General features: G+C 38.5%; 1 protein-coding gene across 2 annotated transcripts in view; it reads left to right on the forward strand.

The window, feature by feature from the left end:
• The window catches only part of gpc6a (glypican 6a), a 1322758-nt gene extending 1295279 nt beyond the window's left edge, over positions 1–27479 (forward strand). For both annotated transcript variants that reach the window (XM_039745387.1, XM_039745388.1), the window contains 3 exons: positions 2690–2826; positions 9675–9850; positions 22078–27479. In XM_039745387.1, the coding sequence (XP_039601321.1) occupies positions 2690–2826; positions 9675–9850; positions 22078–22277 (513 nt within the window). In that variant the 3' untranslated portion in view covers positions 22278–27479. The remainder of the gene's footprint in view (positions 1–2689; positions 2827–9674; positions 9851–22077) is intronic.
• Positions 27480–27836: the final 357 nt, after the last annotated feature.

The raw sequence follows: 27836 nt of genomic DNA on the forward strand, positions 1-27836 counted from the left end.
TCAGCAAGTCCCTAAACTGATTTTGCTTCACCCAATTTAGTGAATGGTCCAGCCTGACAGCTCATGCATTTGCAGTGCTTTAGCACGCTGATCATCTATGACTGACACGCGGTTAGAGATAACGTGACACTAGATAGCACAAGAAAATGGGTTTAGTTAGTGCACTGGAAAAGCAAAACCCACTGGAGGAGCTTTGGCTACTTCAACTCTGCTGTCAAGGGGGCCTGCAGGCCACAAATGTGGCAGTGGCTTCAGTGCTTTATTTAAAAAGAATAAGATGAAATGGCAGAGTGAATGAGTGAGCAATACTCCCTGCTGTACATTTTGATTTGGGTGATCATGTTTCTCTCTTTGGTGTGATTTTGTGCTCTGTGCTTGGCAGACTTTCAGGTCAGTAGGTGAGTTAGTGTTTACAAGAGTTTTTTACCTTAAACTTTTAAACTGATTTTTTAAATTTATTTTTATTTTATGATATGGGTCAGTATAACTGGAAAGGTGGAAAAATAAAGTTTTTTTGGTAGTTGTTTAAGAACTTAACAGGTGATGGGGATGTAAGTCAAATGGTGAAATAAAGAGAAGAGGCAGGCGATGTAGTGTATTCTGACCAATGCTAACGTACAATGCCCTATAATAATTATAAAGACAGTTCCCGTCTGAGATGGCAGTCAGCCTACCTTTGAGAAGTGGCATTTTTTTAATATGGTTTTGTCACATTACAAATTAGGGCCACATAAGCAACAAGGAAAAGTTCACAAAACCTCTCAGAATCTGCTGTCCCTGTCATGGGGAATGAAAGACAAAGAGCCTTTATTTAATGCAGGCCCACTCTGTAAGTCGAGAGTCATAATATCAGATGAGACACAGAGTGAAAGTGAGATGAGGAAACAAGAAAAGAGACAGAAGGAAGAATCACAGGGTGGCAACCACCCTATACAGTACAATACGTCATAAGGCTTTATCGTCATTGTAGACAGCCTAGAATCTGAAAAGTCTTTTAATAGTGTATTTGAATTTTAGTTACTAGTCTCTCTATTATAAAAAAAATCCTGGAAAGGAAAAGCAGGGCAACAAGACTTGATTTTCTCAGAAGTTCTCGGAAGACACTTAAAAGACCCGCGAGATGAAAGAGACTGGCCACGGAGCGTCTTGCGGGGACTGTAAACATAAGACTTGGTGCCAAGAGATTGTCCCAGGACCGTCTTTCGGGGATGTGAAACATGAGATTCTTGCAAGACACATCCTACATTATCAAATAAGAGCACGGCAAGCAAAACACTCAGTTCATGTAAAGGCACGTAGCACACACAGATCCTGTACTCTCAGCACATATAAAGCGTATAAGGACAATACGTTCTAGATGAAACATCAACGACTAAGCAAAGAAGAAAGAGCAGCGCGGAGAAAAGAGACCCAAAAGCGTTGGAGAAAAAAAGGCAGGTAAGAGATTATGAAAGCAGTGGAATTCAAAAGGCTCAAACAAACGATGGCACGATACACATGCAGAGAAAGGTGAAGAAGTGGGCTGCTAGGGTGGAGAAAAGAAGAGCTGCTCAGGAAGCATTCAAGCGCATCAACCTCTGAGCAAACGAATGCTAAATGTGCAGAGAAAGAGGATGAAAACTATATGTCAAGTGTATTCACTGCACGTTACTGAGCAGTGTGCCGTTACTGGTATTTTAATAATACTATTGTGCATTATTTTAGCATTGCTTCCTCACAGCTCCAGAATGTAGGGTTTAAAATCGGGGCCCAGGCACTGTGTATGCGGTTTGGACATCCCCCCACCATGTCTGTGGTTTTCTCCCATATCCCACAATTGAATGTGTGTGTGCGTTTTAAGATTAATTTGTTTGTCTTCATTGGTCCCTGTGGTGTTTGTGTGTATGAATGAGCCCTGCTATGTTTTGGGGCCTAATACAGGACTGACATGTGCTTCGTGCCCAGTGTTGACAGAAAAGGCTCCAGCAGGCCATTATGCCAAAATGCAGATTCAGTAATGAATAAAAGAATATATGTTATGTTTTTTGTGGTTTGAATTTCGAAAGAAATACCTAATCATAAAGGTTACTCATGTTGTCCATGTAGCCCAAATTTGGATGCTCAGGCAAAATAAAACAATAACTAATGAACTTGTGCAAATAAGAAATGCTTAAAGCATACCAACTGTTGAAAGGAAATTAAAAAGCCAGCTAGAAGAGAAACCAGCATCTTTAGACAGATTTTAGGCACTAATAAAAGGAGAGAGACCACCCAGAGTTCTTAACCTCTATGGCTACATGTTTATCTCTTGTGCCAGTGAGTAAGTTTGGCTGTAAAATTTCTTATTTGGTAATCTTGCTTCATAAGGTACATCAAAATTCTCTTTTTAATACATCATGTTCTTCTAATACAGCAGCCTATATTAGAGTTAGTTATCTAATTTGACAAGACAGCAGTGCGATATTCATGAGGCCAATCAGGATTAAATCTGGGTGGCAATTTGATTATTCCTCAGGCCACTTTGTTAGAATCTTCACTAAACTGCTAATCACTAATATCTCTGTCAGTTCTCTGTATATTTATAATTGCTCTGGAGACAAGCTCCCATCCCTAGTCACATTAAATGGCAGATTTTAAGATTACTTTTTTGGGCTAACTAATATTCTAGTAAGATAAAATATGTGCTTTTCTTCCTTTTTCTTCATTACAGGTAATTGATATTAAAGAAAAATTAAAGCAGTCCAAAAAGTTCTGGTCTATCTTACCTGACAGCATCTGCAGGGATGTGAAAGTGACAAGTGGCAAATCAAATGAAGAAGACTGCTGGAATGGACACACGGAAGGAAGGTGAGGGCAACTATCTCTCCCTCTGATTTACAGTTAGAGGAGGTCAGGGCTGTAGGGACATAAGGCCAGACCTTCATTCAGTGGCTCATGATATTCCTGTACTCCTCAGTTCTTAGCTGCACCTAAAGGGCTGGCTCTACAAGGCAATTCCGTAGCAAAAAATAAAAAAAACAACTACCTTAAACATACAATATGGTTTCTCCCAGCTTGTAACCTATGCTACTAGTAGTTCTCTAAAATGTGTCGTGGCTTATAAGTAGAAAGCTGCTCACCATTTGTATCTGCAACATTAATATCTTCAGTTGATCTCTGTCTCCTGTTTGGTGCCCCGAAGGTTTAACATTCGAGAGGGTCTCGCCATGCCCCACCCAGGGCCCCAGTGGTCTCTGTCATGCCACGTTGGCATTCAGATGTGCTCTACTGCTGTAAGTGTTGATGTGTTTAGGATGAGGGGCTCCTCTGTGCTTTTGCCCACTGCCCTTCACCAATGTCACACGGTCACCACCCCTTTACCACAATTACAATAAATTGCACTAGAGCTTCAAACTACCAACATTTATATATCGAGTAATCTTTAGTATATAAAGTTAATCTACAGATTAAGAGTATTCTGATATAATTAAGATTGGTGTTCAGTAAATGAATTATACATAAGTACATTCATAAAAAATGACTAATTTGATCATTTATTTGTGAAAAGAGCTTGAAAGACATACAGAAAATATGCAAAATCATAAGCAAGAAATCATATATTAGAGGGTAATACATCCTCTTGGCTAGATTGGGTACTGAAAAAAAGCATCTATTATTAATTTATTCTTACGTAATAAGACCTCAACAAAGGCTTCTTTTAGTCTTAATAACACTTACAAAGCATCAGGAAGATGGTTCTTCACCTCTGCAATGTGGTCTACTAATAAGACTTCACTTTCAGATGGTCAGAGGTGGCTTAAGTGAGACAAGCAGTTCTTATATAATTACTGTACATACTTCAGTAGGAGATCTAGGAGTCCATCATATTCACAAGAAATTTCACCACTCTATCCAAGGCCACCGGCACGAGGAAGACTAGTCACTTTGCAGATGCTTTGTATTCGTTAAGATGAAAAGAAGCCTTTGAGTAAAAGATGCATTTTTGCAGTGTTACCCATTAGCGTTTGTGGTAGTTTTTAGGAAAAGTAAAGTGTATTGCTTACTTTCTCATTTACTGTATATCTGCAAATGGGTAATGGTAAAATGTAAAAAAACAGTATTAGAAATATTAGAAGTGTAAGCACTACAAAGCCAGTTGCCAATATGGTCCAATGGTTGCAAGCAACAAGCATCATGTAACCCTGCAACAGCAGATGTGCAATAGTAGACGCTCTAATGTGTAATCTGAGGAAGACTTAGAAAGGTTCATAAATGTGCAAGCACTTTAATAAAGAAATAATGCTCATTTAATCCATTTACAGCTCATTCCACTGTGGTGCTTTCTATTGGCAAAGTTAAAATTGTTGAAAAATGAATTACAGTTCACATAAAGCTCCCCATAGGGTTTCAGTAAAAAAAAAAACAACAGGTCTAATATTTTTTCTAAAAGAGCATAGTAGGCTATAAAATATATGAAGTATATAAAATAAACAATGTTTTAGTTCATATTTTATAATAAATTATGTTATTCACTATAAATAATGGTCAGCGCATTACTGTATAAAGCATTAGCACCTCTTGGGCCTCCTGTTCTACTCATGTGCAGTAAGTGAAGATCTCCTGGCTGAACTCACTTAAAGCTGTCAATGAATGGCTGGTATGGTAACTTCCTAAAGTTCCTAAACTGTAACAAAACATAATTGAGTTTTGCAGCATTCACTGTCATCTCTACAGTAGTATAACTTGACCAAATAAAACAGAAAGAAAAAAATTAAGCCTGCTGTACTACCAATATTTTATTAAAGTGGAAAGGTAAATTGCAGAGCAGAAGACAAAAGTACTGCAACCAACAAAGCAATTATCCATTTATCAAAAAAGTTGCACTGAATAAAAAAGTATCCAGAAAAGAAGCAACCACGTCGCAGGCAAGCAGGAATGGTTTCTATGGATTTTCAACTTTGTATTTTGGTTTCACTTATTGGGTTTACACGCAAGATAGGACGGACTCTCAGATTTTAAAATGGTCACTTGGCTTTGACCTTCATTTCACTTCCTACCATATAACAATGAGAATAATCCTGTGAATATTGTTATCTATATTTACTGTCTTCAGTTTAAACTAGTATCACGAGAACTGCACACCATATTAAATTCATCAGATGGAATCAAATAAGAATGCAGTCATTCTTTGCACTCTTGTTTATACCTTCTTGTTTTTGGCGTATTGAGCTATTATAACGACATACACAGAGTGCACTGAAATTCTTGTTACAAAACAACTTATGACTATATGACATAATCATTATGTGTACACCACACAAAGTAGTCAATGTAATTTAAATATGTGAATTCACAGGTAGAAATTGTAAAAATGTTAGGTTGTAATCTGTGGGGCTATAAAACATCAAGCAATTGAACTCATGTTTACATTCATGCACCCTGAATGAACAGCTTGTTTGTGAAGGCAGCTACACAATCACTATCATCATGATTTTTATTTAGTAGACATTTTCACCCAATGATATTTACAAGATCATGATACAAAGGAGTGAATAATTGGAAGGCAACTAGTGTATTTGTTTTGGTGAAACATACTGAGGCTCCCTTTCTGCCCCTGCTTTCCAAATGAAAATTAACAAATGATATGCAACCCAGGACAAATCCTTCATTCATCTCAGCCATTGCAACTAAACATCACCAGAATGAAATCAAAGTTTGATTCAGAATTCACAACTCCAGTGTATATCTGGCATATCATTAAATCTAAACTCATGCCAACATTAAAATAGGACTCTACTGTCAGATAGACTGTGATGGCATGTTAACATCATTATACTAGAGAGGCAGTTATGTCCACTAGTTCTTGTATTCATATCCAGTTTTAAATCAAACAACTTCCTAAGGGTCGCATGGTTTTGCAGTTGGAATGGTTGCCGCGTCATGTCAGTTCAACCCCAGTTCGGCTCTCTTGTTTGCAGCCATTTTCTCCTGAGGCCACAGACATATCACCATTGGTTGGTATTCAGCTGTAAGTTGTGGATGTGATTACGTTTGTGTCCCCTATGGTGGGGTGCGTTATTATTCAATTTCTCTTGGTACCATTTAATAAAGTGACTTTTTAAGCCTTCTCCCAGAATTTGTAAATCTTTTATTGTTTCACTTGACATTGCCACAAACATAGGTGATAATAGAATAATTACTGTTCTAGCACAAATTAGATATCAAATTAGATATAACAGTATGTTTAAGTGATACATTAGCTCCTGTATGTCATGGACATGAGATATGCAATAGTGAGTTCCAAATGTGGTTCAGATTTTGGGTGTACAAAAGTGAGTGCTCACCATGTTGGGCACAAAAGTATGCAGATAAAGAGGAGTTTCATATGAAGAAACCAGTTATTGGAGACCATAGCATTGGTTAAGTCATCTCTAAATAGACTCAAAAAGAACTTGCAACTTGAGCCCAAGATAATACAACACATTCCCAGACCTTAATAACTGTTATATCCAAAAATATACAAACTGTGAATGCCAACTACTCCAGTGGTGACCTGCAGCATTTATAGCTGGTACCTGCTGTTATGCGGCCTCCAAAGTTTATATTTATGCCCATGCAGCTGCTCAGCACTTTGACCCGTTTGTGTCAGCTTGGCTTAAACTCAAACACAGTGCCTAGGCATGTGGTATACTCTTGTTTGTTGGCACTATTAAAAGCTTTGGCAACTCCTGACCTTTTCTTTCAACTCAAAGCTTTGAAGTTTCATCAGCTTTCACTATTTAATGAGCCTTTCTTAACACTTTTGTGATTCCTTGTGCTTAGATACCTCTTCCATTCTCTCCAACAGGAAGATGTCACTCTCGCTGACCCCTGCACCTCTTTTTCTCAAAAAAAAAAAAAAAAACAACTCATGTGAGAGGATTATCAGCAAAACTCCTGCCAGAAAAATCTGACACTCCCATTCCACTTTTCTTCTTGCATTCACATTTGCCTTAACCTGAGATTTACCAATGGTTTACAATCAGTGGGGTCATGTGACCTAGGCAGGAAAAAAGGTTATGGTGTTCCAGTTCTCTCTTGTCATTTAGTGATGTTTATACTCAGTTTCTATTGAAATAAATATACATAGCAGTAGTTTTTTTTTTTATATAAATGCACATTGGATGTTTTCTCAGCAAGCAAGTTAAGTCTCATGTAAAGCTTCATCTATAGAAACCAGCTAGGGCCTCAAAGATTCACTGCAATGTGTCATAAGGACTCGCGTGACATTTGTGGGTCTTGATAGAAGATTTGTATTCAGAGCAGAATACTGTGTGAACCTGAGAAATGTGAGTCTAGCATGGAAAATGAGCTTCATTGGTCTTTACTAGTGATGAGTGAACACTGTGGAGTTCGGCTTGCCATGAGTTTGGTACAATTGTGGAAATGTTTCAGAAACATTTTGGGAACAAGATGAACTTGGTGTCTTGAACTGAACTGAATGGCAAAGGAGAAACTGAACTAATTCTCAGTGAATAATAATGGCACTATAGTCTTTCAAATGTCCTTGTGGAGTAATCAGATATGTCAGCTATGCTGGATCAATTATTCTGGCCCATGAATATGACCTGAGCTGTGAGGCTGCAGTGCTAACCACTGTGCCACCCTGCCTGAAATAACAAAAGACGCAGACGGGGTGCTGATTGCTGCTGTGAAGAAGGCACTGCAAACCAATCTTTCAGTCTTGGTGGCCACACTTTGGGTCCATATAAGAGAAGGAGGCGTGACATAGTGCCGAGTCCAAACAAGCCTTGAACCTTGTGAAATAATAGTGACATATTTAGACTTATCATCTCGCTCAACTGGGAGAATTCCACCCCATCTCTTTTTAAGTCAGTTAGTAACGGATGTCCTATACTATTTGAAATTGGAAAAAAATCTAATTCTCACTCAGAGGATCTGTTCAAATTTGTTTTTAAAATATGGCAGGAGCTAGTCAACAACAGTTTAGAATAAGCAACTATATCAGGAATACGGACACCCTTCCTTCTTTGCTTCTATAAAATATTTGCTCTGGTTGTTGACTTCACTTACGTTGGGGTTAAATTTTGGTTTGTTAAGTTTGACTTGATTGTATGGAATGTTATTTGTTTCAAGTAAAATCACGTTGCCTCAAAAGCTTGCTTATTTTAATCTTTTTTAGTTAGCCAATAAAAGGAGTTATTTTGCTTGACTTCTCACTACATTCATAATGGCTAACACGGTACAACACCCTAGTACTACAAACTGTATACATATTAATGTTTCATAGCACTTTAGTTTAGGTGCTGCAAAAATGCATCTATTACTCATTTACTCTTATGTAACAAGACCTGAAATTAGTCGTCGTTGGGTCTTCATAACACTTATAAACCATCGGTTATTCATCATGTGTGCAGCGTGGCATATTGCCATGATGGTAAAGTTACTTGTTAATATGAAAGATTCACAGGTCTTGTACTAAATATGTAATATCAAGAGAAATGTGCCTTAGCCACGTCAGAGCACTCCAAAGTGAAGTTTTGTTAGTAAGTCACATTGCAGAGCTGAATAAACACTTTATTGATGCTTTGTAAGTGTTATGAAGACCCAATGTAGTGTTTGTTAAGGTCTTGTTATATAGGAATAAATGAGTAATAGATACATTTCTGCAGTACCAAAACTAAAGTATTACCAAATGTTAAAATGATATCTTAGAGCTACAATGTATCCATTCATCCATTATCCAACCCACTATATCCTAACTACAGGGTCACGGGGGTCTGCTGGAGCCAATTCCAGCCAACACAGGGTGAAAGGCAGGAAACAAACCCCGGGTAGTGTGCCAGCCGACCGCAGGGCATGCACCCACACATCAAGCACACACTAGGGACAATTTAGAATCGCCAATGCACCTAACCTGCATGTCTTTGAACTGTGGGTGGAAACCGAAGACCCGGAGGAAACCCAAGCAGACATGGGGAGAACATGCAAACTCCACGCAGGGAGGACCCGGTAAGCGAACCCGGGTCTCCTAACGTGCTGCCCAGCTAAAATTTAATAGACATAAAAACAAAATCTTAGTATTTTTGTTTAAATCTATTGCATTGGAAATCTCAAAAAGTGATCAAACCACCTACATTTTACATTGATTAATACAGAGAAGCCTTAACAAAACAGCACTACAAGGCCAAAGTTTCCATTTTGAGAAACCAGTATCATGATTAGAAATGGTTAACAGTAGAAACTGTGAAGGATGTACAGGGTGCCATGTCATGCCTGAAGCACTTTTAGCCCTAAAATGGGATTCCTACAGCAACTACAAAAGTTCTTCTACTAATTGGCAGACATTGATGATCGGTCAACAGTGCCAAGCATTAAAAATAGGAAACAAAGAAAGTCTTTTGTTAGGCTACCTGTCACAAGGCTGTCAACTTAAAGTGTGAATACACATGTAGTTGACTTGAAAGATCAAAGCTGTTAGCATCAGTAACATGATAACTTCATTTTACATTCAGTCTTTTCTGTAAAAAGTTAATATCTTTTGAGTAAGCATTGTAATAAAATGAATTGTTCACGGCCAAAATACTAGACGGTTAGTAAAAACCTTTTGCCATGCATCTTACACAAAAGAGTTCTTCTATGTTTAAATTTGCCTGTATGGATTACAGGTGTCAGATGAAAGCATGATTTTTTATTTTATGCGTTATTCCTCACAGGTACTTGCCTGAAGTGATGAACAGTGGCCTGACTAATCAGATTAACAACCCTGAAGTTGAGGTGGACATCACAAGACCTGACACATTCATCCGTCAGCAGATCATGGCTCTCAGAGTAATGACTAACAAGCTCAAGAATGCTTACAATGGAAATGATGTCAATTTTCAAGACACGAGTAAGTATGAGATGGATGTCACCCATTGTTTTATGTGAATTTCATCATGAAATGTAGAGAAGCACAAAGCATTCATTTTCATGGAGAATGAATGTTCTTATCAGGACAGTCAAATTCATTTGCATTCAGGAGGGCCGGGGGGGATTTTCAACTTTCCTTTATTTTACATGTCTGTGTTAACATTATATGTTTTTTTGAAGACATGCCATATATATATTTGTACATTTAATATCAGAGAGCAAGTCATAGAAAAGCTAAGACTTTAAAACTCTTTTAAGCCTGTCTTAAACATATTAGATACAAAAGCCACAAAATCTGCAAAGGCTTGTAATCAGCAAAAGGTTAACCTTTTTATTTAGATTGATTTTAAAATGTAAAATGGAACCTTTAAGGAAACTTGTTGCCTTAATGTTTTAAATTATTTTGTATTGTTATAAATTAGCAGACATCTCCAGACAAGGTGTCCTACAGAAAGCTCTGTATATTTAGAATAATTCTTACATTCTGTATTTGACAAGAATGAACACAGTTAACAGGCAAATGTCTCTGGATTTACAGTTAAAGCATTTTAAAACTAAAAACATTACCACAAAAACTGAATAAACTTAAGCTTGCTCCCAAATGCAAGTCACTGTAACATTTTCACAAGAAATTTAATATATGTAAAAAAACAATACCAAACATAAAATAATTTATTGTTTTCTTCTAACTACTCCATAAATAGTTAAAATAACATGAATGAGGAACATTGAATGTTTGGCAATAATTATATCTATTTACCTATTCACTGAAGTACCCTGTGGAGTGTAGAGACTTAAGATGGCAGCAATGATACTCGAGAGTACCGTACTCAAGGCAGCAACCCTCATTTTTTGTAATCCCAAGACATATTTTCATCGTCCAAAGAGGTTATACTCAAACTTTATAATGCCTTGGTGAGGCCTCGTCTGGAGTACTGCGAGCAGTTTTAGTCCCCAGATTACAAAAAGGACATAGTAGTGCTAGAAAATGTCCAGAGAAGAGCAATTAGGCTGAATCCAGGGATACAGGGGATAGACTATGAGAAAAGATTAAAGGAGCCATGTCTTTTCAGTTTAAGCAAAAGAAGATTAAGAGGAGATGAGATTGAAGTGTTTAAAATTATGAAGGGAATTAGTACAGTGGATCGAGAGTGTTATTCTAAAATGAGCTCATCAAGGTTCATCATCTCTTTATAAGCTTCAACTGGTCCAGAATTCAGCTGCCCGCATCATTACTAGAACCCCCTCTAGTCACCATATCACTCCCGTTTTACAGCAGCTTCACTGGCTTCCAGTTAAATTACGCATTCAATTGAAAATTCTTCTGTTAATATTCAAGGCTATCCACAACCTTGCCCCTCCGTATCTGTCTGACCTCCTCCATGTTGCCATTCCCTCCCATACCCTTAAGATCCTCTTCCTCCATCCACTTGTCCCCTTCATCCGTCTTACCACCATGGGGAGCTGAGCATTCAGTTGCTCTGCTCCCCAGCTCTGGAACTCACTACCATCTGAACTTAGAAATATCGAATTATTTTCACTTTTGAAATCTAAACTTAAAACTCATTTATTTAAGACTGCTGTTTCTCTTTGACTACAATTGCTCTGTCTGATTTTAAATTTTGTATTTTATTTTTGTTTATAATGTGTGTTTATCTATTGTTCGGTGTCCTTGAGTGTTTAGAATGGCGCCTATGAATAGACACTTGGAACAGGCCCGCCGCCAGTGGGGAACAAACAGGACTCTGGTCCGGGGCCCTAACGGAAGGGGGCCCTTTCACACTTGATTTTTTTTATGCTGATGTTGTGCGCGTAGATATATATTTGGACAATTATTCAAGTTACATGTAATAGAAAAGTTAAATCATTTAGCTTACAACAATACAAGTGAGTGTTTTAATAGCCGCACGCTCCACGCAAGTAGATATCGTACTCGTGTCGTGAGAAGCACGCTTGTCAAAGGGGGCCGGCAGCGGCACGCTTCTCAAAGACAAAGGAGAGCGGGCACCAACGTCCTTGAGCTTGACGTTGAGTAGTATGTTTGTTGTATAGGGTATGTGGATAATGGACTGACTTCGCCGCTGTAATTGAATACTTCGGTTTCACACACACAGGCGCTGTTCTGTTTCAGACAACAGCGATATTGTTTTGCACTATCGTGGACGTTGACGTGTATGGTGTAGCAGAAGTTTGATAATTCATTCGCTTGGGTGTTTATTGTTGCTTTTAAAGCAGTGACGAGTGTGCGTTGGTTTTTTGTGTACCACTAAAGATTCTGGATCACCCAGATTTTTTGAAAACTTTGAAGTTTGATACAGCAAGTTACCATACTGATTGTACACCATGTAGATAACCCTAACCGTTAGTATATGTTAACATGTTCAGATGTCACTCCTATTCATTGCATTGGTATAATTGTACCGTTACACGTTAGATAATACGTAGGCCTATCTCATTAATGTATTGTTTCAATTCCGCTACGAGCTTCCGTTAGCACTGGCTTTCCTTCTCGCAGTCAAACTTTGATGAGCGAGAAGGCTTAACTCATCAAGTATGGTATTCATAAATGCAGCATTGTCGCCGTCAGATAAACTACATTTCGATCATTTTGTATACGTATTTGGCATCTGGGGACCGGGGGAAGGCAGAGGGGCCCACACATACCCAGTTGTCTGGGGCCCAAATATTTCTGGCGGCGGGCCTGTTTGGAATAAGCTACCAAGAAGTATGGCATTTCATTAATTAGCCTGAAGTTGCAGAGGAAGTCATCAATGGATTCTGTACAGATTTCCAAATTGATACATTTACTCTACTCATCAACTTATCTTTATTTTATTTCTTTATCTGTTGTGTACTATGACATTTCTTTCTTAACCTTACCTGGTGTGTAGTTGGTGGTAAAATAGACAAGAATACACTTGTTATCCATCTTCCAGTTTCTAACCCGCTGAATCCGAATACAGGGTCACAGGGGTCTGCTGGAGCCAATCCTAGCCAACACAGGGCACAAGGTAGGAACCAATCCCGGGCAGGGTGCAACCCACCACAGTACACTTGTTATCTTTATAACAAATCCAATACACTCAATTGGACGTCTGAACGTGCACCTTATGAGAAGGACCTAACAGAGAACAGAAGCTATTAAGAGGGTTAATAAGATGTTAGGTTATATAGCACTGTGTGGAGAACAAGTCAAAAAAGTTTAAGCCATATAACATACTTATGAGGTTGCCTGTGAAGTACTGGGTCTAGTTTTGGTCTCCTCACTGCAAATAAAGACATAGCAGAGCAAGAGAAAATGCAAAGAAAGGTTACTAGGCTTGACTTCAAAGACGGCAAGGTACAGTATGAACTGTGCAGAAAGACTGAAGGAGCTGAACCTTTAAAACAAATGGAGGTTAAGAGATGACACTGTTCAAAACTTTAAAGATAATTAGTATGGTGGATTCTTGTTGAAGAACTCTTCTTAAGATTAGAATTTGCACAACTACAACAGAGAAGCAAAGATAATTAGAATATGTTAGCAAGCAGTGTGGTAGACCTTAATGCTTTAAAATTCAACTTGGATTCAATAGGTTTGACCAGCTTTCTCATACTAAACTATTTGTACCCAACAAAAGTGTTTTACTGTTCAGATATTCAAGGCACTGTGGTGGGCTGGCGCCCTGCCCAGGGTTTGTTTCCTGCCCTGTGCCCTGTGTTGGCTGGGATTTGCTCCAGCAGACCCCCGTGATCGTGTAGTTAGGATATAGCGGGTTGGATAATGGATGGATGGATATTCAAGGCAATGTGGGCTTATATTATGGAAATTAAAATGTGGCTTTTTTTGTGATACATAAAATGATTTGTGCCGTTATTTTCCTGGGCACAGTTTTTATGAATGCAAACATCATGCCAAGCAATCACTTGTTCACTTTTCAGGTAATCACCTACTTTTTTTTTCCTCAGTTTTAGAAGTGACCATTTTTAAACTGTTGGCATTTTATTTCCAGTCATTCAAATAGACTCCCAGTAAAGCAGTACTCAGTCCTCAGTACTTTTATGAAGCACACAGGTTTCCCATATTGCCTCTCTAGGTCTAGGGGAGCCACTTCTGGCTACTTCCACATGACCATGCCTTCTGAGTAGTGCTGTCGGAGAAGTCACTTTAGCACCTGCCATTCCTTATTAAGGAGCTCTGACCTTTTATTTTAGTAACTTTACCCCACAGGCACCACAGGCCCCGCCAGCAGGCAGTCACAAACTGGTATTACACTTTATCTGTAATATTTTACATAGGCAGAAGGCACATTCAACACTGATAAAGTAATTACTTGGTAGCATAATCTACATTTGTGAAAACAGAAACATACAATGTCTTCCAAAATTCTTTGTAATTTTTTATATAATGTCTTTCATGGTTCACATGCTGAAAGGAACTGCTAGTCAACTTAATTTTGACCAATGTCAGTCAGTAATATATCTATATCACTATAGATATATCTACAGTATATCACTATATCACCATATCCTAACACAGGGTCATGGGGGCCAGCTGGAGCCAATCCCAGCCAGCACAGGGTGCAAGGCAGGAACAAATCCCAGGCAGAGCACACACACACACACACACACACCAAGCACACACTAGGGACAATTTAGGATCGCCAATGCACCTAACCTGAATGTCTTTGGACTGTGGGAGAAAACCGGAGTACCCAGAGGAAACCCACGCAGACATGGGGAGAAAATGCAAACTCCACGCAGGGAGGACATGGGAGGCGAACCCAGGTCTCCTTACTGTGAGGCAGTATCGCTACCACTGCGACACCATGCCACCCAAACTTAGTTTTTTGGTCTTATTTTGACATAATAGAAGTAACCGCGAAACTCTTAAGAAAAGGCATATAGCCCAGATCTTGTTTCTCTATTTATAGCTTATATCAAGTGTACAGGATGATTATTTTATTTTAAACTCAATTTCCCTATTTAGTCAGTGCTGAATTAATGTTACATGATAGACATTTCCTGTTCTGCAGAATATCGTGTGCTTCTTTGTCATTTAAAAAATGCACTTAAGTTTTCAATCCAAATAATAGGAGAAATAAATTAAAATATACAGGTATGAAAATGCCTGAAAGTTTAATGTTTTCTTAAGTCAACAAACTTGTGGCAGCTGCAGGAAAACAGTATCCATTGTGATCTTTTAAAAAGTTATACACAGTGACGTGCCACTAAGATAAAAACTTTTCAGCAAAAATTACAGGGATCAACCAACATAGAACTTTTTCTAGGGTTCTAGGAGAATTTAATAATTATGCAGTATACATATTTAATGTGTGTTTTAAGATATCACAGCAAGCCAGAGAAATGAACGATTGTAAACATTCAATAATATAAAAAGGACAATTATGAAATAATTGTAGACCTATTAGTTTAATGTGTGTTACAGATTAATTAGGTAATTAGAAAAAGCAAGATAAGAAAGTAGCTATCCAGGAGAGGCTTGTTAATGACACTTCCAATGTGAGTTTAAAAGCGAGAGATCATATTTCACTAATATGTTGTAATTATAATGTGGAATCAATACATATATGCAGTGTATGGAGTTCCAGGAGCTGGATAATAAGCCATAAATCCTGGCAGAAGATCAGCCTCTGCACGAATCAACTCTTTAGTTATTTTACTTTACACACTTTCACCAGCAGATGGCAGCTGGGAGCCCAAAAAGCATCAACATCACTGCAGATTGTAAGAAAAACCAGGCAGGAGTGTGTGGAGCATACATTAAAAATATGATTAGATGAATACCTGATGTACAGCTTATAAAGTACAGGTGTTCTGAAACTATGGTATGCTAGCAATCAGTTTTATTGGCATTTTAAAGATTTAACAGATAGTAAAGTTAAGCGCAAGTATAAGTGAAGTAGAGAAAGGAGACTTTCTGTAGAGACTTTGCCATCTTGGAACTTTTAGATTTAATTTTCTTTGGTGTAAAATTAGCTTGAATAAGCATCAGATGGGGCTTATTCCAGAAGAGGTGTGAAAGCAAAGGACCCACCCTGAACAGCATGTGAGTTCAGTAAAACGATGACTGAAAATGACCTTCAACATTATATATATATATATATATATATATATATATATATATATATACATACAGTATATACTGTATATATAATATATATATATAAAAAAGTGTAATTGTTAAGGCATGATTCTACTCCTCCAACTTTGACAAATTTTGATTTTTTTTAAATTAGGAGCTCTACATTAATTTATTAACTATTTAAATTTTAAAAGAAGTGTAATTTCAGGGGTTTCATGCATAAAACGTGCTTATGCCTGGAAATGTGCTTAATCCATTTATTATGCAAAAGATCGGATATATTAAATTGAAACTAGGCATGGAAACTGACAAGTTTCAACCATCCATAAGTCCAAGACAGACTTTTTATGGTGTTGGCATTTTGGTGACTCCAGGCTGCATAACAATGAAGCTAACATAAAATTTTATTTCTTTACCCATTTCAATGATGCATCGATCACATCATCCCTCTGGGAGATGGGTCTATCTGTAGACCTCCACAGCTTCGTGATTCATTAGCTCTGCTGGACACCCAATTAGATTAGAGGTTTTTGTCACTTGGTTTACTTGTGTTGAGCCAGATAACCCTCCCCCAACTATAATCTTAACCATAGTGCAACCAGGTGTTATCACTGACTATAGTATAAAGTGACAACTTCATTAATGGAGTGGAGCTCTGGAGGTCATCAGGTGGAGAGTACAGGTCCGTTTGTCTCCATCCATCTATTTTCTAAACCCAGATGTTAAAACCTATAACGGGACAGGGACTGTGTGATTTCTGATGGTCTCTCTAATGTAGGCTCCAATTCAGCACACAATTCCAGAAGGATAACTGTCTTCTTCTTCTTTTGGCTGCTTCAGTTAGGGGTCGCCACAGTGGATCATCTTCTTCCATATCTTTCTGTCCTCTGCATCTTGTTTTGTTACATCCATCACCTGCATGTCCTCTCTCACCACATCCATAAACCTTCTCTTAGGCCTTCCTCTTTTTCTCTTCCCTGGCAGCTCTGTCCTTAGCATCCTTCTCCCAATATTCCCAGCATCTCTCCTCTGCACATGTCCAAACCAATGCAATCTCACCTCTCTGAGTTTGTCTCCCAACTGTCCAACTTGAGCTGACCCTCTAATGTACTCATTTCTAATCCTATCCATCCTGGTCACACCCAATGGCTCATCAATTTAATCCCCCTGTAGTTACTACAGTCCTGCAAATCCCCCTTATTCTTAAATATCGGCACCAGTACACTTCTTCTCCACTCCTCAGAAGAGATTCCATTAAGCAATCTGGTTAAAAACTCCACTGCCATCTCTCCTAAACACCTCCATGCTTCCACAGGTATGTCATCTGGACCAAAGGCTTTTCCATTCTTCATCCTCTTCATAGCTGTCCTTACTTCCTCCTTGGTAACCCATTGCACATCCTGATTCACTATCTCCACATCATCCAACCTCTGCTCTCTCTCGTTCTCTTAATTCATAAGCCTCTCAATGTACTCTTTCCATCTGCTCAACACACTCTCCTCGCTTGTGAGTACATTTCCATCATTATCCTTTATCACCCTAACCTGCTGCACATCTTTCCCAGCTCGGTCCCTCTGTCTAGCCAATTGGTACAGGTCCTTTTCTCCCTCCTTCGTGTCCAACCTCTCATACAACTCATCATACGCCTTTCTTTAGCCTTCGTCACCTCTCTCTTCACCTTGCGCCTTATCTCCTTGTACTCTTGTCTACTTTCTGCATCTCTCTGACTACCTCACTTCTTCTTTGCCATCCTCTTCCTCTGTATACTCTCTTGTACTTCCCCATTCCACCACCAGGTTTCCTTTTCCTCATTGCTCTGTCCAGATGTCACACCAAGAACTCTTCTTGCTATCACCCTTACTATATCTGCTGTAGTTTCCCCAACTATCTGGTAATTCTTCACTTCCACCCAGTGCCTGTCTCATCTTCTCCCTAAACTCAACCTTGCAGTCTTCCTTTTTCAAATTCCAATATTTTATCCTTGGCTCTGCCCTCACTCTCTTCCTCTTCTTGATCTCCAACGTCATCCTACAGACCACCATCCTATGCTGCTTAACTACACTTTCCCCTGCCACCACTTTGCAGTCTTCAATCTCCTTCAGATCAACTCTTCTGCATAGGATGTAATCTACCTATGTGCATCTTCCTCCACTCTTGTACGTCACCCTATTTTCTTCCCTCTTCTTAAAATACGTATTCACCACAGCCATGTCCATCCTTTTGGCAAAATCTACTATCCTCTGACCTTCTTCATTCCTCTCCTTGACACCATACCTACCCATCACCTCCTCGTCTTTTCTGTTCCCTTCACCAACATGTCCATTGAAATCCACTCCAATCACCACTTTCTGTCCCTTGGGTATACTGTTCATCACTTCATCCAACTCACTCCAAAAGTCTTCCTTCTCATCCATTGCACACCCAACTTGCGGTGCATATGCACAAACAACATTCATCATCACACCTCCAATTTCCAGCTTCATAATCATTATTCTGCCTGACACTCTTTTCACCGCCAAACACTCTTGACATACTATTCCTTCAGAATAACCCCTACTCAATTTCTCCTCCTATCCACACCATGATAGAACAATTTGAATCCATCTCCAATACACCTGGCCTTACTCCCCTTCCATTTAGTCTCTTGCATGCACAATATATCACCCTTCCTTCTCTCCATCATATCTGCTAACTCTCTCCCCTTACCAGTCATACTGCCAACATTCAAAGTTCCTACCCTCAGTTCCACTCTCTTTACCTTCCTCCTCTCCCCCTGCCTCCGGACACGTCTCCCCCAGCTTCTTCTCCTTCTTCTTCTTCGGCCAACAGTAGCCCAGTTTCCGCCAGCACCCTGTTGACTAACAGTACTGGTGGCGGTCATTGTTAACCCGGGGCTCGACCGATCTGATATGGAAATTTTATTGTTGTCTGCATATTTGATTTGGCAAAATTTTACACTGGATGCCCTTCCTGATGTAACCCTCCTCATTTATCCGGGCTTGGGAAAAGCACAAAGAAACACACTGGTTTGTGCATCCTCTGTGGCTGGCTTCCCAGAAGGACAACTGTAAGAAGTTTCAATTGGCCTATAAATCAGCCATCACCACAAAAATGGACACAAATACCACTAAAGATATTTGAATGACAGAAAACATTTGTCTGTATACTTTAATTATGGAAAAATAAGCACTTTATTTTAAAAAGTTAGAGAAAATATGCATAGCGTAACTATCAGGTGGAACTTCAGTTAACCGATTTCTAAGTTGGAGCATTTTGTTAAATGTATGAAAGAGACAGCCATCATTTTTATTTTGTAAATAATTTGCAAGAGGGGTACGATTTATGGTATGTAGGGTTGTTCAGACCACCACCGCGCTGTTTGCACAGGCAGGCATAAGCCACAGCCACGCACACTACTGCTTCAATTATGTGTACTGACTGCCGATGATCGGTTTTGTATCTTTTGATTATGTAGAAGAAGAAAATACAGAATACAACATATTCAATTTGAAATAACCCTTCTGAAGCAAAATGTTAAGCAGTGAGCTAACCTGCAGTTGAGAAGTATTTCTCTGCCCATTTAAGGATTGGTGACATGTAAGCAAGAGTTGTCTTAGGCAGGACTGATTATAGGACTTTATGCATTTATTCTCTAAACCCACTTATCCAGTGCAATTGTCAGCTGGAGCCTATCCTAGCATGCAATGGACACAGCCAGCAACAACCCCTGGACAAAGTGCATGCATCCACACATGCACACACATCACAAGACAATTTAACATTGACTATCCCCCATCCCATCTTTGGACTGTACAAGGAAACTTGAGCAAATCCACAGGAGTCACATGCATATACAGAGGGAGCACCCAGGACTTGACTACCAAACTCCTTACTGCGACACAGTCTCCGTGTGTCTAATCAGTTGATTAACACTTATATATGGTTACTGGCAGGTGGTGACAAGGAGTAGCTAAAGGCACCTGCTAGTTTGAAGCTCATTTGAGGTTTATGGAGGAACTTATTGTGGGGACTGCCATATGTGTAGCTTTATAAATCTGATTTTACACGTTTTTGTTTTTTTAGCATATGCAAAAGTTTAGTATGGAATCTAACCAATGTTTTATACATAAGCCTCCAGATATTTCATAGTTTTTCCAGACTTAAATATATAAAATAAACTTCAGTAGAATTTAGGTAGATAAATCATAACATTCTCATTTTCCTATAAAGTTGTGTTAAAACATTGCCATTTATGTACTTATCTTTACAAAACGATTTATGGTACACCTTTCTCACCCTACTATAATTCAAAGCTTTACCTGTTCATTTGGCCAGACACACACTGTATGCAGTATTGGTCACTAAATATCTGTCCAGCTCTTTGAGAGGCCACAATAGTTAGTGCTGCTCACCAGAGAAAATGAAGGAGTAAAACCCCTTTAGCTGAAATAAACCAAGATTAAGATACCAAAGTGCTTAACATATTAGGACAAATGTCAGCTAAAACAAGTTATTCAAAAGGAACAAAAAATGCATTTAAATTTTTGACTGTTCTTGTAATTACTGCATTATGCTCAATGTGTTTTAGAGACCCAAAGCTGCATGTTAAGGAAATCCATTCAAGCCTCTCAACTTATTCTTAACATGATCCTGAATAAATGCCAAACCTGTCAAAGCTCTTAACTTTAAAATAACTGTAGTATATTTATTGGATGCTCTGCATTTAAGCATCAGATAAGTAAATACATGTACATATACTGTATTATATACAGGTATACAGTAAATATTATTATGACGTAATGGTCAAAATTCTTATTTTGCTACCTGGGTGAGGTGTCTTCTGACAAATTTGCTTGTTCTCCCAAATGTTTGCATGACTTTCATTCTGAAGTCCAATACCATGTTAGCAGGTTCTTTGACAGTTAAGAAAAAGCCATACTTTAGACAAAACAAGTTTAGCAACAGATGCTTGCATGTCCTATTGTATTAGATACAATGAAAAGTAGGTAAAAAAAAAAGAATTCCCAAAAATATTGTTTTTTATAGAAATATTTATTAGGGATAACTCTAAAAGTACAAAAGGAGGATACACATAGTGTATTTAAATCAAACAAAACAGGGTATTGCGATGTGCGAGTCCCTGTCTTATGCCCCAAAACACAAGGCTGCGTCTCAGTACTTTAGCAAAACCAGCTTTATTCAGCTTGAAACAGCCAACAGCATGGTTATTTATTGTAGCAGGATCTACCATTCTCCTATACATAGACACAGCAAACAGGGAGGATTGAGGCCAGGTTAGTGGCCAAGTAATACTGTTCCCTACAGTTATAATGTTACTTGCATCACCCAACGATGACAAGTACTTAATAGCGTGAACACAGTCGCCTCGGATTTGCTTTTGCAGCGAGCCGCTACAGCGCTGGGAGCCTGCGGTTGCTCTGGCAACTGATAGGCTGTCTTCTACAGAAGCAACCATTGCACTTCGGGACACTCTTCACCATGTCATTCCATTGGGGGGAGTCCCAAAAGAGTTTAGAAACCTTACAGTATATACAACAGTGTGAGGGGGAGAAAAACATTAAGAATGAGAAATTAGCCATCCAGTAAAAAGACATAGTGGTTTCCTCCCTTGATGCTAGGTTAGCTTTTAAGCAACTTCAAGAATGAAGATTTATGGTGTGGGAAACAGCTTGCTCTACCATGTTTCTCAATCTATCCACTTTTTTTCCCTGAACCCATGATATACTAGTAATTCTAGTCTACCAATAGCACTGTCCAGCATGAATCAGGAATGTACTCTGGCCACAACATTCGCTTACTAATGGCGGGCCCATGCTAGCATCCCTAATTAACCTAACAACAATGAAAAAAAACTCCCTAGATAGAATGTTAGGCACTTGAACATAAAGAGTCAGTATGGAGTCCTTGAGTAATCCAACACACACACACACACACAAGTTGTTGGAGTTCCTCGTGGAAAGCAAGCAAACTCCTAACATACAGTGAATCCACTTTTAGCTTTTAGAATTGCTGGGACCAGGCTGTCCAGTACTCTGTATTTATACCTACAGCCCTCAGTAGAAACTAACTGGTGTGTTTTGTTGTACTTTCTTTTTATACAGGTGATGAAACCAGTGGATCTGGAAGTGGCAGCGGCTGCACAGAACCATGCAACACTGAATTTTTCATCCCAACGGAAGCCTCCCCAATTGGCGCTACCCGGAATGAAGGGAAATCTTCAGCAGGCAAACCAGGTTTTTCCTTAGTACTCCCCGTGTTCCTTAGCTGCACAAGCCTTCTAGTGCTAAGGCAATGGAGATAATGGTTGTGGCCATGGATGGACAGCAGACTTTTCAGTGTTGGACACTCTTTGGGAAATAAAACAGTTTCAAAATGGAGGGCACAGTTTTGCATCCTGCTTCCCCTTTTCCAAAGAATGCTTGGTGCCATCTTGAAGCAGCTTATGCCAAACTGCTTGTTCTTTCCTCCAGACCTTGCTCAAGATGCTCTCCGGGAGATGAACTTAATTTTCAAGACTTTCTTTCAAAGAAAAAAAAAATATATATATTTTTTTTCTTTTATACAACAGATATGGGACTCTCTCTTCGAGACTAATACTGAACTCTGTTCACATATCTGAAAGGTCTTGTACTCGCATAAACCTTACCACACAAAAATGTTGCTAATCACTGTGACCATGCCTTTGAATCTTAATTGTAAGAATTCTGAAGACTGGAGTGACACCACACAAAGGACCCATTAGGCCAGCCATGTAAGAAACACACAAGAGATTCTGTTAGGTTTGGGGATTGATTCATTCGAAGTGAAAAGAATTCCCAACATCATATTCACACACATCATAAAGTCCATTTCGGTTCCTTCTGCTTTCCTCATAAGCACAGGCTCATTTGTATTGTTAAGTATTGTCATTTTACATCAGAATGCATTTTCTTATTGGTCAAAATTCTTAACTATTTTCATATCATAAGAGTGACAAAAGATGCTACTTTTTAAATTGGCCAATATTTTTAAGTACAGTATTTGGAAATTTATATGCATCAGGAAAACCTGATTTCAACCCACTAATGCCTGAGTTTTTATAATTCAGATTATTCTTTGTGTACTTGTACGCTGATGGGATTTACAAACCTTTATAGCTTGCTTTACAGGATACCTTTAGCTATTTCAAGAAGGAAAAAAAAAACAAAAAAAAAACCTGCATCTTGTATGGTGCACTCAGTACATTTAAGTGCGTATTTTAGGTTCATTACAAGAATGAGTATCTAACGCTATATCACAGTATCATATCGATAAAAGCTTTTGTTGTATAGCAGCTAGCTCAAATTAAGCACATGCAGCCAACACATTCTAAACTAAACATTGTCATCATTTCTTGACTTCATAACTATGTCTACAGTAAAATGAAAAAATATGCCACTTTCTTGACAATCACTGTTAGTATAGCAGCATACTTGCAAGACCAGAATTTGTAGCTCTAAGCTTATAGTGGCCATTAAACATTGGAGTCGACTTTCAGTCCTTCCAGGACACTCACAGACAGCTCCTCTCTTACTACTGTACATTTATGTTCAAAGTGGGGAAGAAGACTGTTCATCTGTTTTACTATTTCGATCTTTTCTTGGAAAGACACATCTAAGATTTCTCTTATACTATTACAGGGCTGCACCAAATACGTATAATGCCTCCCATATACAACTAACATGGAACATAAAAATAGGAAAAAGTCAATATCCACAGTGCAAATCACCCGATGTACACCCACTGCAAAGTCTCATTCTACCCCACCATTCTGGTCCATCTTGTTGCTGCATATACAATATCCATGACAGTGAATTACATTGCTCTTACAGAACTTCCTTATGGCGAATGTACTTAGGGAAGAAGCTTTGTGCTGCTGCATTATCAAAAACCCTTTATGAACAAATCAGGAGCAGAAATGTATTTCTTCTTTTAAGTCTTCTTATTAATCATCTATTTTTATAGCCACAGATTTTAACTAATTTACTTGTTAGCTCAGGGTTGACATATATGTAGACATGTACCGTGTTTTGTCAACCAGTTTTGAAACCATATACTCATATGTTTTAAAATCTTTCATCAGTCCATCTATCCATCTTGTTTCCCTGTACCCATTTGATGTTCCATTTATAATACTGCCATACTCCATAGTCAAAAATAATCTTAGTTGCTGTTTAATGGGTTAAAAAGTCAGATTTATGTGTGCTCAGATCTTTTTCACTAATTTACATTGTCTTGTGCTTTAATAAAAAATAAGCATAACCCATTTCAGGTCCATATCACTGAAATGATGGCCAAACTAGCAGCCGATGATGTAAAAGATATGAAGAGCATATGTGTCTTACATTGTGATTTGTAATAAACCCTAACCTGTTTTTTTTCTTTGAACTGCAAAGTATGTCATAAAATACCCTGGACATAAATGACTATAAATCATTTTACACAAACTAGAATGTGCATTTTGTTTCTTTAACATAACACACTGCTAAGAATGTCTAGTGTTTATGAACACTATTGACAATTGGCACTAGAAACGAATTTCAACCATATTAAAATTTGAGCAGCGAGGTCCCTTTTATCGCCCCATGGAACTGAATTATGGCATCAAGTGCATCTAGAGATTTTTTTCTTTAATCTTTGCTTTGTTTGGTCTCTTCTACACATTTGCTTAATTTATTTAACCACGTTATAAATATTTGGCACTACACTCACAACTCTAATAGTCCTAGGTTGAAATCCACCAGAGTGGCAGACTACAGGCAGTATCAAAATGTCTGTGTCCTCGTGGGGCTTTTATTTAGTTTCCTTATACATCGTTGGTTGACCCGACTACTCTAAACTGACCTCTGGCACTGAACTTTGGGTCTGGAGTGGTGGGCAGGCAAGTGTGCTCTGATGCAGTGCACTGTTGTTGCTTCCCACCACCTTGACCATATTAGGAAATTTCTGAACAAATATTTTCCCCAAATAGTTAGGCCAACCTTACTATAATTACATGCACCAAAGAAAATGAGTTTACACTTAAAATTGATTTTGTGTGATATCTATAGCCTAATTTAAAAACAGCCCAACAAACATTTTTCTTGGTGTCTTGGCCTGTTCCTGGGGTTATTTGGGGTGCCAATTCAGAAAATTGCATTGGATAGACCGCGTCGGCTCTAGTTTCTTAGATACGATTGAATTTATAAAATTTTAGTACAAGGCCATCACTTTAGTCTTGGAAATGATAAATTGCCAATAACATCAATGGGTGATTGGTGTAGAGTTGAAGATGGTTAATTTTCTTCTTGGTTAACAAAATGGCTACACAAAGTATCCATGCTTTTTATGCCTTTGGGATAGTAGAGCCAGACATGAACATTGGGCAAGAAAATACTGGCCTCCAAGACAGTATATGGTAGTTCGAGGATAAAATGCAATCCATGAACCTTTGGTAGCACAAGACAGAATCATACTGCCACCACTACATATAAATCTAGGCCTGTAAAGGCTTTAAATGAAGATAGTCCGTGCATTGAATATATGAATACATACTGCATAAGTTACCCGGACTTACCATGGAAAAACTGAAGGCAGGAATTTGATGGTCCACAGATCAGACAACTTATAAATGACACGCATTTCGTAGCATCAATGAATGAAATCAAATCATGTGCCTGCTCTTCATTTGTTCTTGTTGTGAAAGGCAGACAACTACACACAATTAGTAGAGGACATGCGCTCTCATTTCAACAGGCTTGGCTGGAACAGGAGTGTTAAGTCCATTATCATAGATTGCTTTCCAGAGAACCTTGGTGACCTAAGCAAAGAACAAGATGAATAAAAACAGTGGAAGCCAGATACCAAGGAAGATGGGATGCACACATGATGGCAGACCATTGTTGGAATCTTATGCAGGATTGTCCTGGCATATCCCACTCTCGGAAGTCTTACAAAAGGAGCTTCTTTTATATTGAATGACTGGAAAGTTTGTATCATAAATCTTTGATTTTGGTATAAAATAAGTAGATTTTCTTGCAGTACACTTTTAATGTTTCCTTCATGCTTAAAATATATTAATTTAAAACACTACATTAAAATATCCCGATTTTTTTTTAAATGAGCAAGCCAAGTGAAGAGTGGTATATAGCTTATGTTCTGTATCTCAAAAACTACAGCTGATAGGAGAAAGCTGGGGCCATTTTTGGAATCAGCAGGTCAAATAGCCCCAGATAGGTCTAAAAATGTGTGTTTGCTAGTGAAACTATCCAGGAAAAAGACAAGAGTGCAAAAATGGCAACAATGCCCATACAGCCACTACTCGCTCACACTCCAACGCTCAAGCAGCTGTAGTCCGTCCAAGACAAGGTTAAGGCAGCATGACCCAAGTCTTGTGCCATCAGGTTAGCGTTAGTCTGCTTTCATGATATTTAAGCCACCTGATGTTTAAATAATTTTACATTGTCCTTTGCTATACAACTGTACACTTTAAGGTGTACAATTCAAAGCTTTGTTAAAATTGATAAGGGAGAGTCTGGGATACACACACTTCTGCCTTCCCCACTAATGCCCAGAATGTTTCGTCATTATTGAGCTGGACCATACAAAACAGTTTCATAAATGTTTCAACAGCTCTAGTTATTTCCTAACTAAATACTCCTGAATGAGGTACAGCAAACAAAATAAAATCGGGCCTCAGACAGGACCAGGGGAAGTATATCAGGCTGAGGGACTCTTCTCCTTTCATAGGTGCCACTGCATTTAGCAGCTCAATTCAGCAAGCCTTTGTGGATGCTAAATACAAATTTTGCTCGGAGCATCTAATTGCCAAGAAATACCTGCAGTTATTGTAGGGATATTTTACTGCGCCAAGGCTATATAGCTGCCATTGTGTACCAAGGGTAACAAAGTCCATTATAGGTCGGCTGCTATACAGATTATGTAGCCTCATATAGCCCCAGCATTTCTTCATAGATTCAGTGCTAAATGTGACTTTGATCACTCACAACCATAACTTTACAAGGGTGGAAAAAGCAAGCTATAAAGCCTGAACAAGTTACCCGCGCCTGGATTTTTTTTAAAAGAGTACCACCATTACATATTAGAATGCTACAGTCACCTAACATAGCTAAGAGATGTCCACCCATACTTTAACAGCTCAAAGACAGCCCAACACAACTTAGGGTCAGTTAATCTCCTTTGCCTCCTTGAAGGCCTTAAAAGTCACACAGTTGTTGTATCATTGTTAATGTGTTTTATTCAAACTGCAATTTAAAATTTTATTAGAATTTTGTTTCCTTCTAATGGTGCTACTTTATTTCTCAATTAAGGTATACAATGCTTGAGTAAAGATGCCATTACAAGAAGTAGGACTTTTGTTTTGCTAATCAAGAGAAACTTTATATATGGTGGGATGGAAATATGGTATGTAAAACCTTTTAACCTGAAGGACTCTAACTGGCTCAACAAATGTAACCAACTGTTAAATAAAAGAATATTTTCTTGACACATTCTAATTCTTCTTGATAGTAGAAGGGGGATGAGTAAATGGAGACTGTGAAAAAAATAAAACATATGGCAGCAGACAAAGCAACTACAATACTCCTAGTTGGGTGAGCAACACAAACGAGTCACATTTCAGAAGCAATACACTGATGTTGTGAAGTACTACATATGTGATACTGGCAAAAGCGCCAGGTCATCCCAGACCATCCCACAGCAGGTCCTCATTCCAAAAGAGACAAGTGCACTGAATTTAAACACAGTCACTGCAAGACAACTAAAGAGGATCCCTTGACAACTTCAGAAATTTGCCATTATTGACAACTGGCTTCTTCATAGATGCAAAAAAATAAATAATAAT

The sequence above is a fragment of the Polypterus senegalus genome, chromosome 2 (genome assembly GCF_016835505.1).
Source record: "Polypterus senegalus isolate Bchr_013 chromosome 2, ASM1683550v1, whole genome shotgun sequence".
Lineage (NCBI taxonomy): Eukaryota > Metazoa > Chordata > Cladistia > Polypteriformes > Polypteridae > Polypterus > Polypterus senegalus.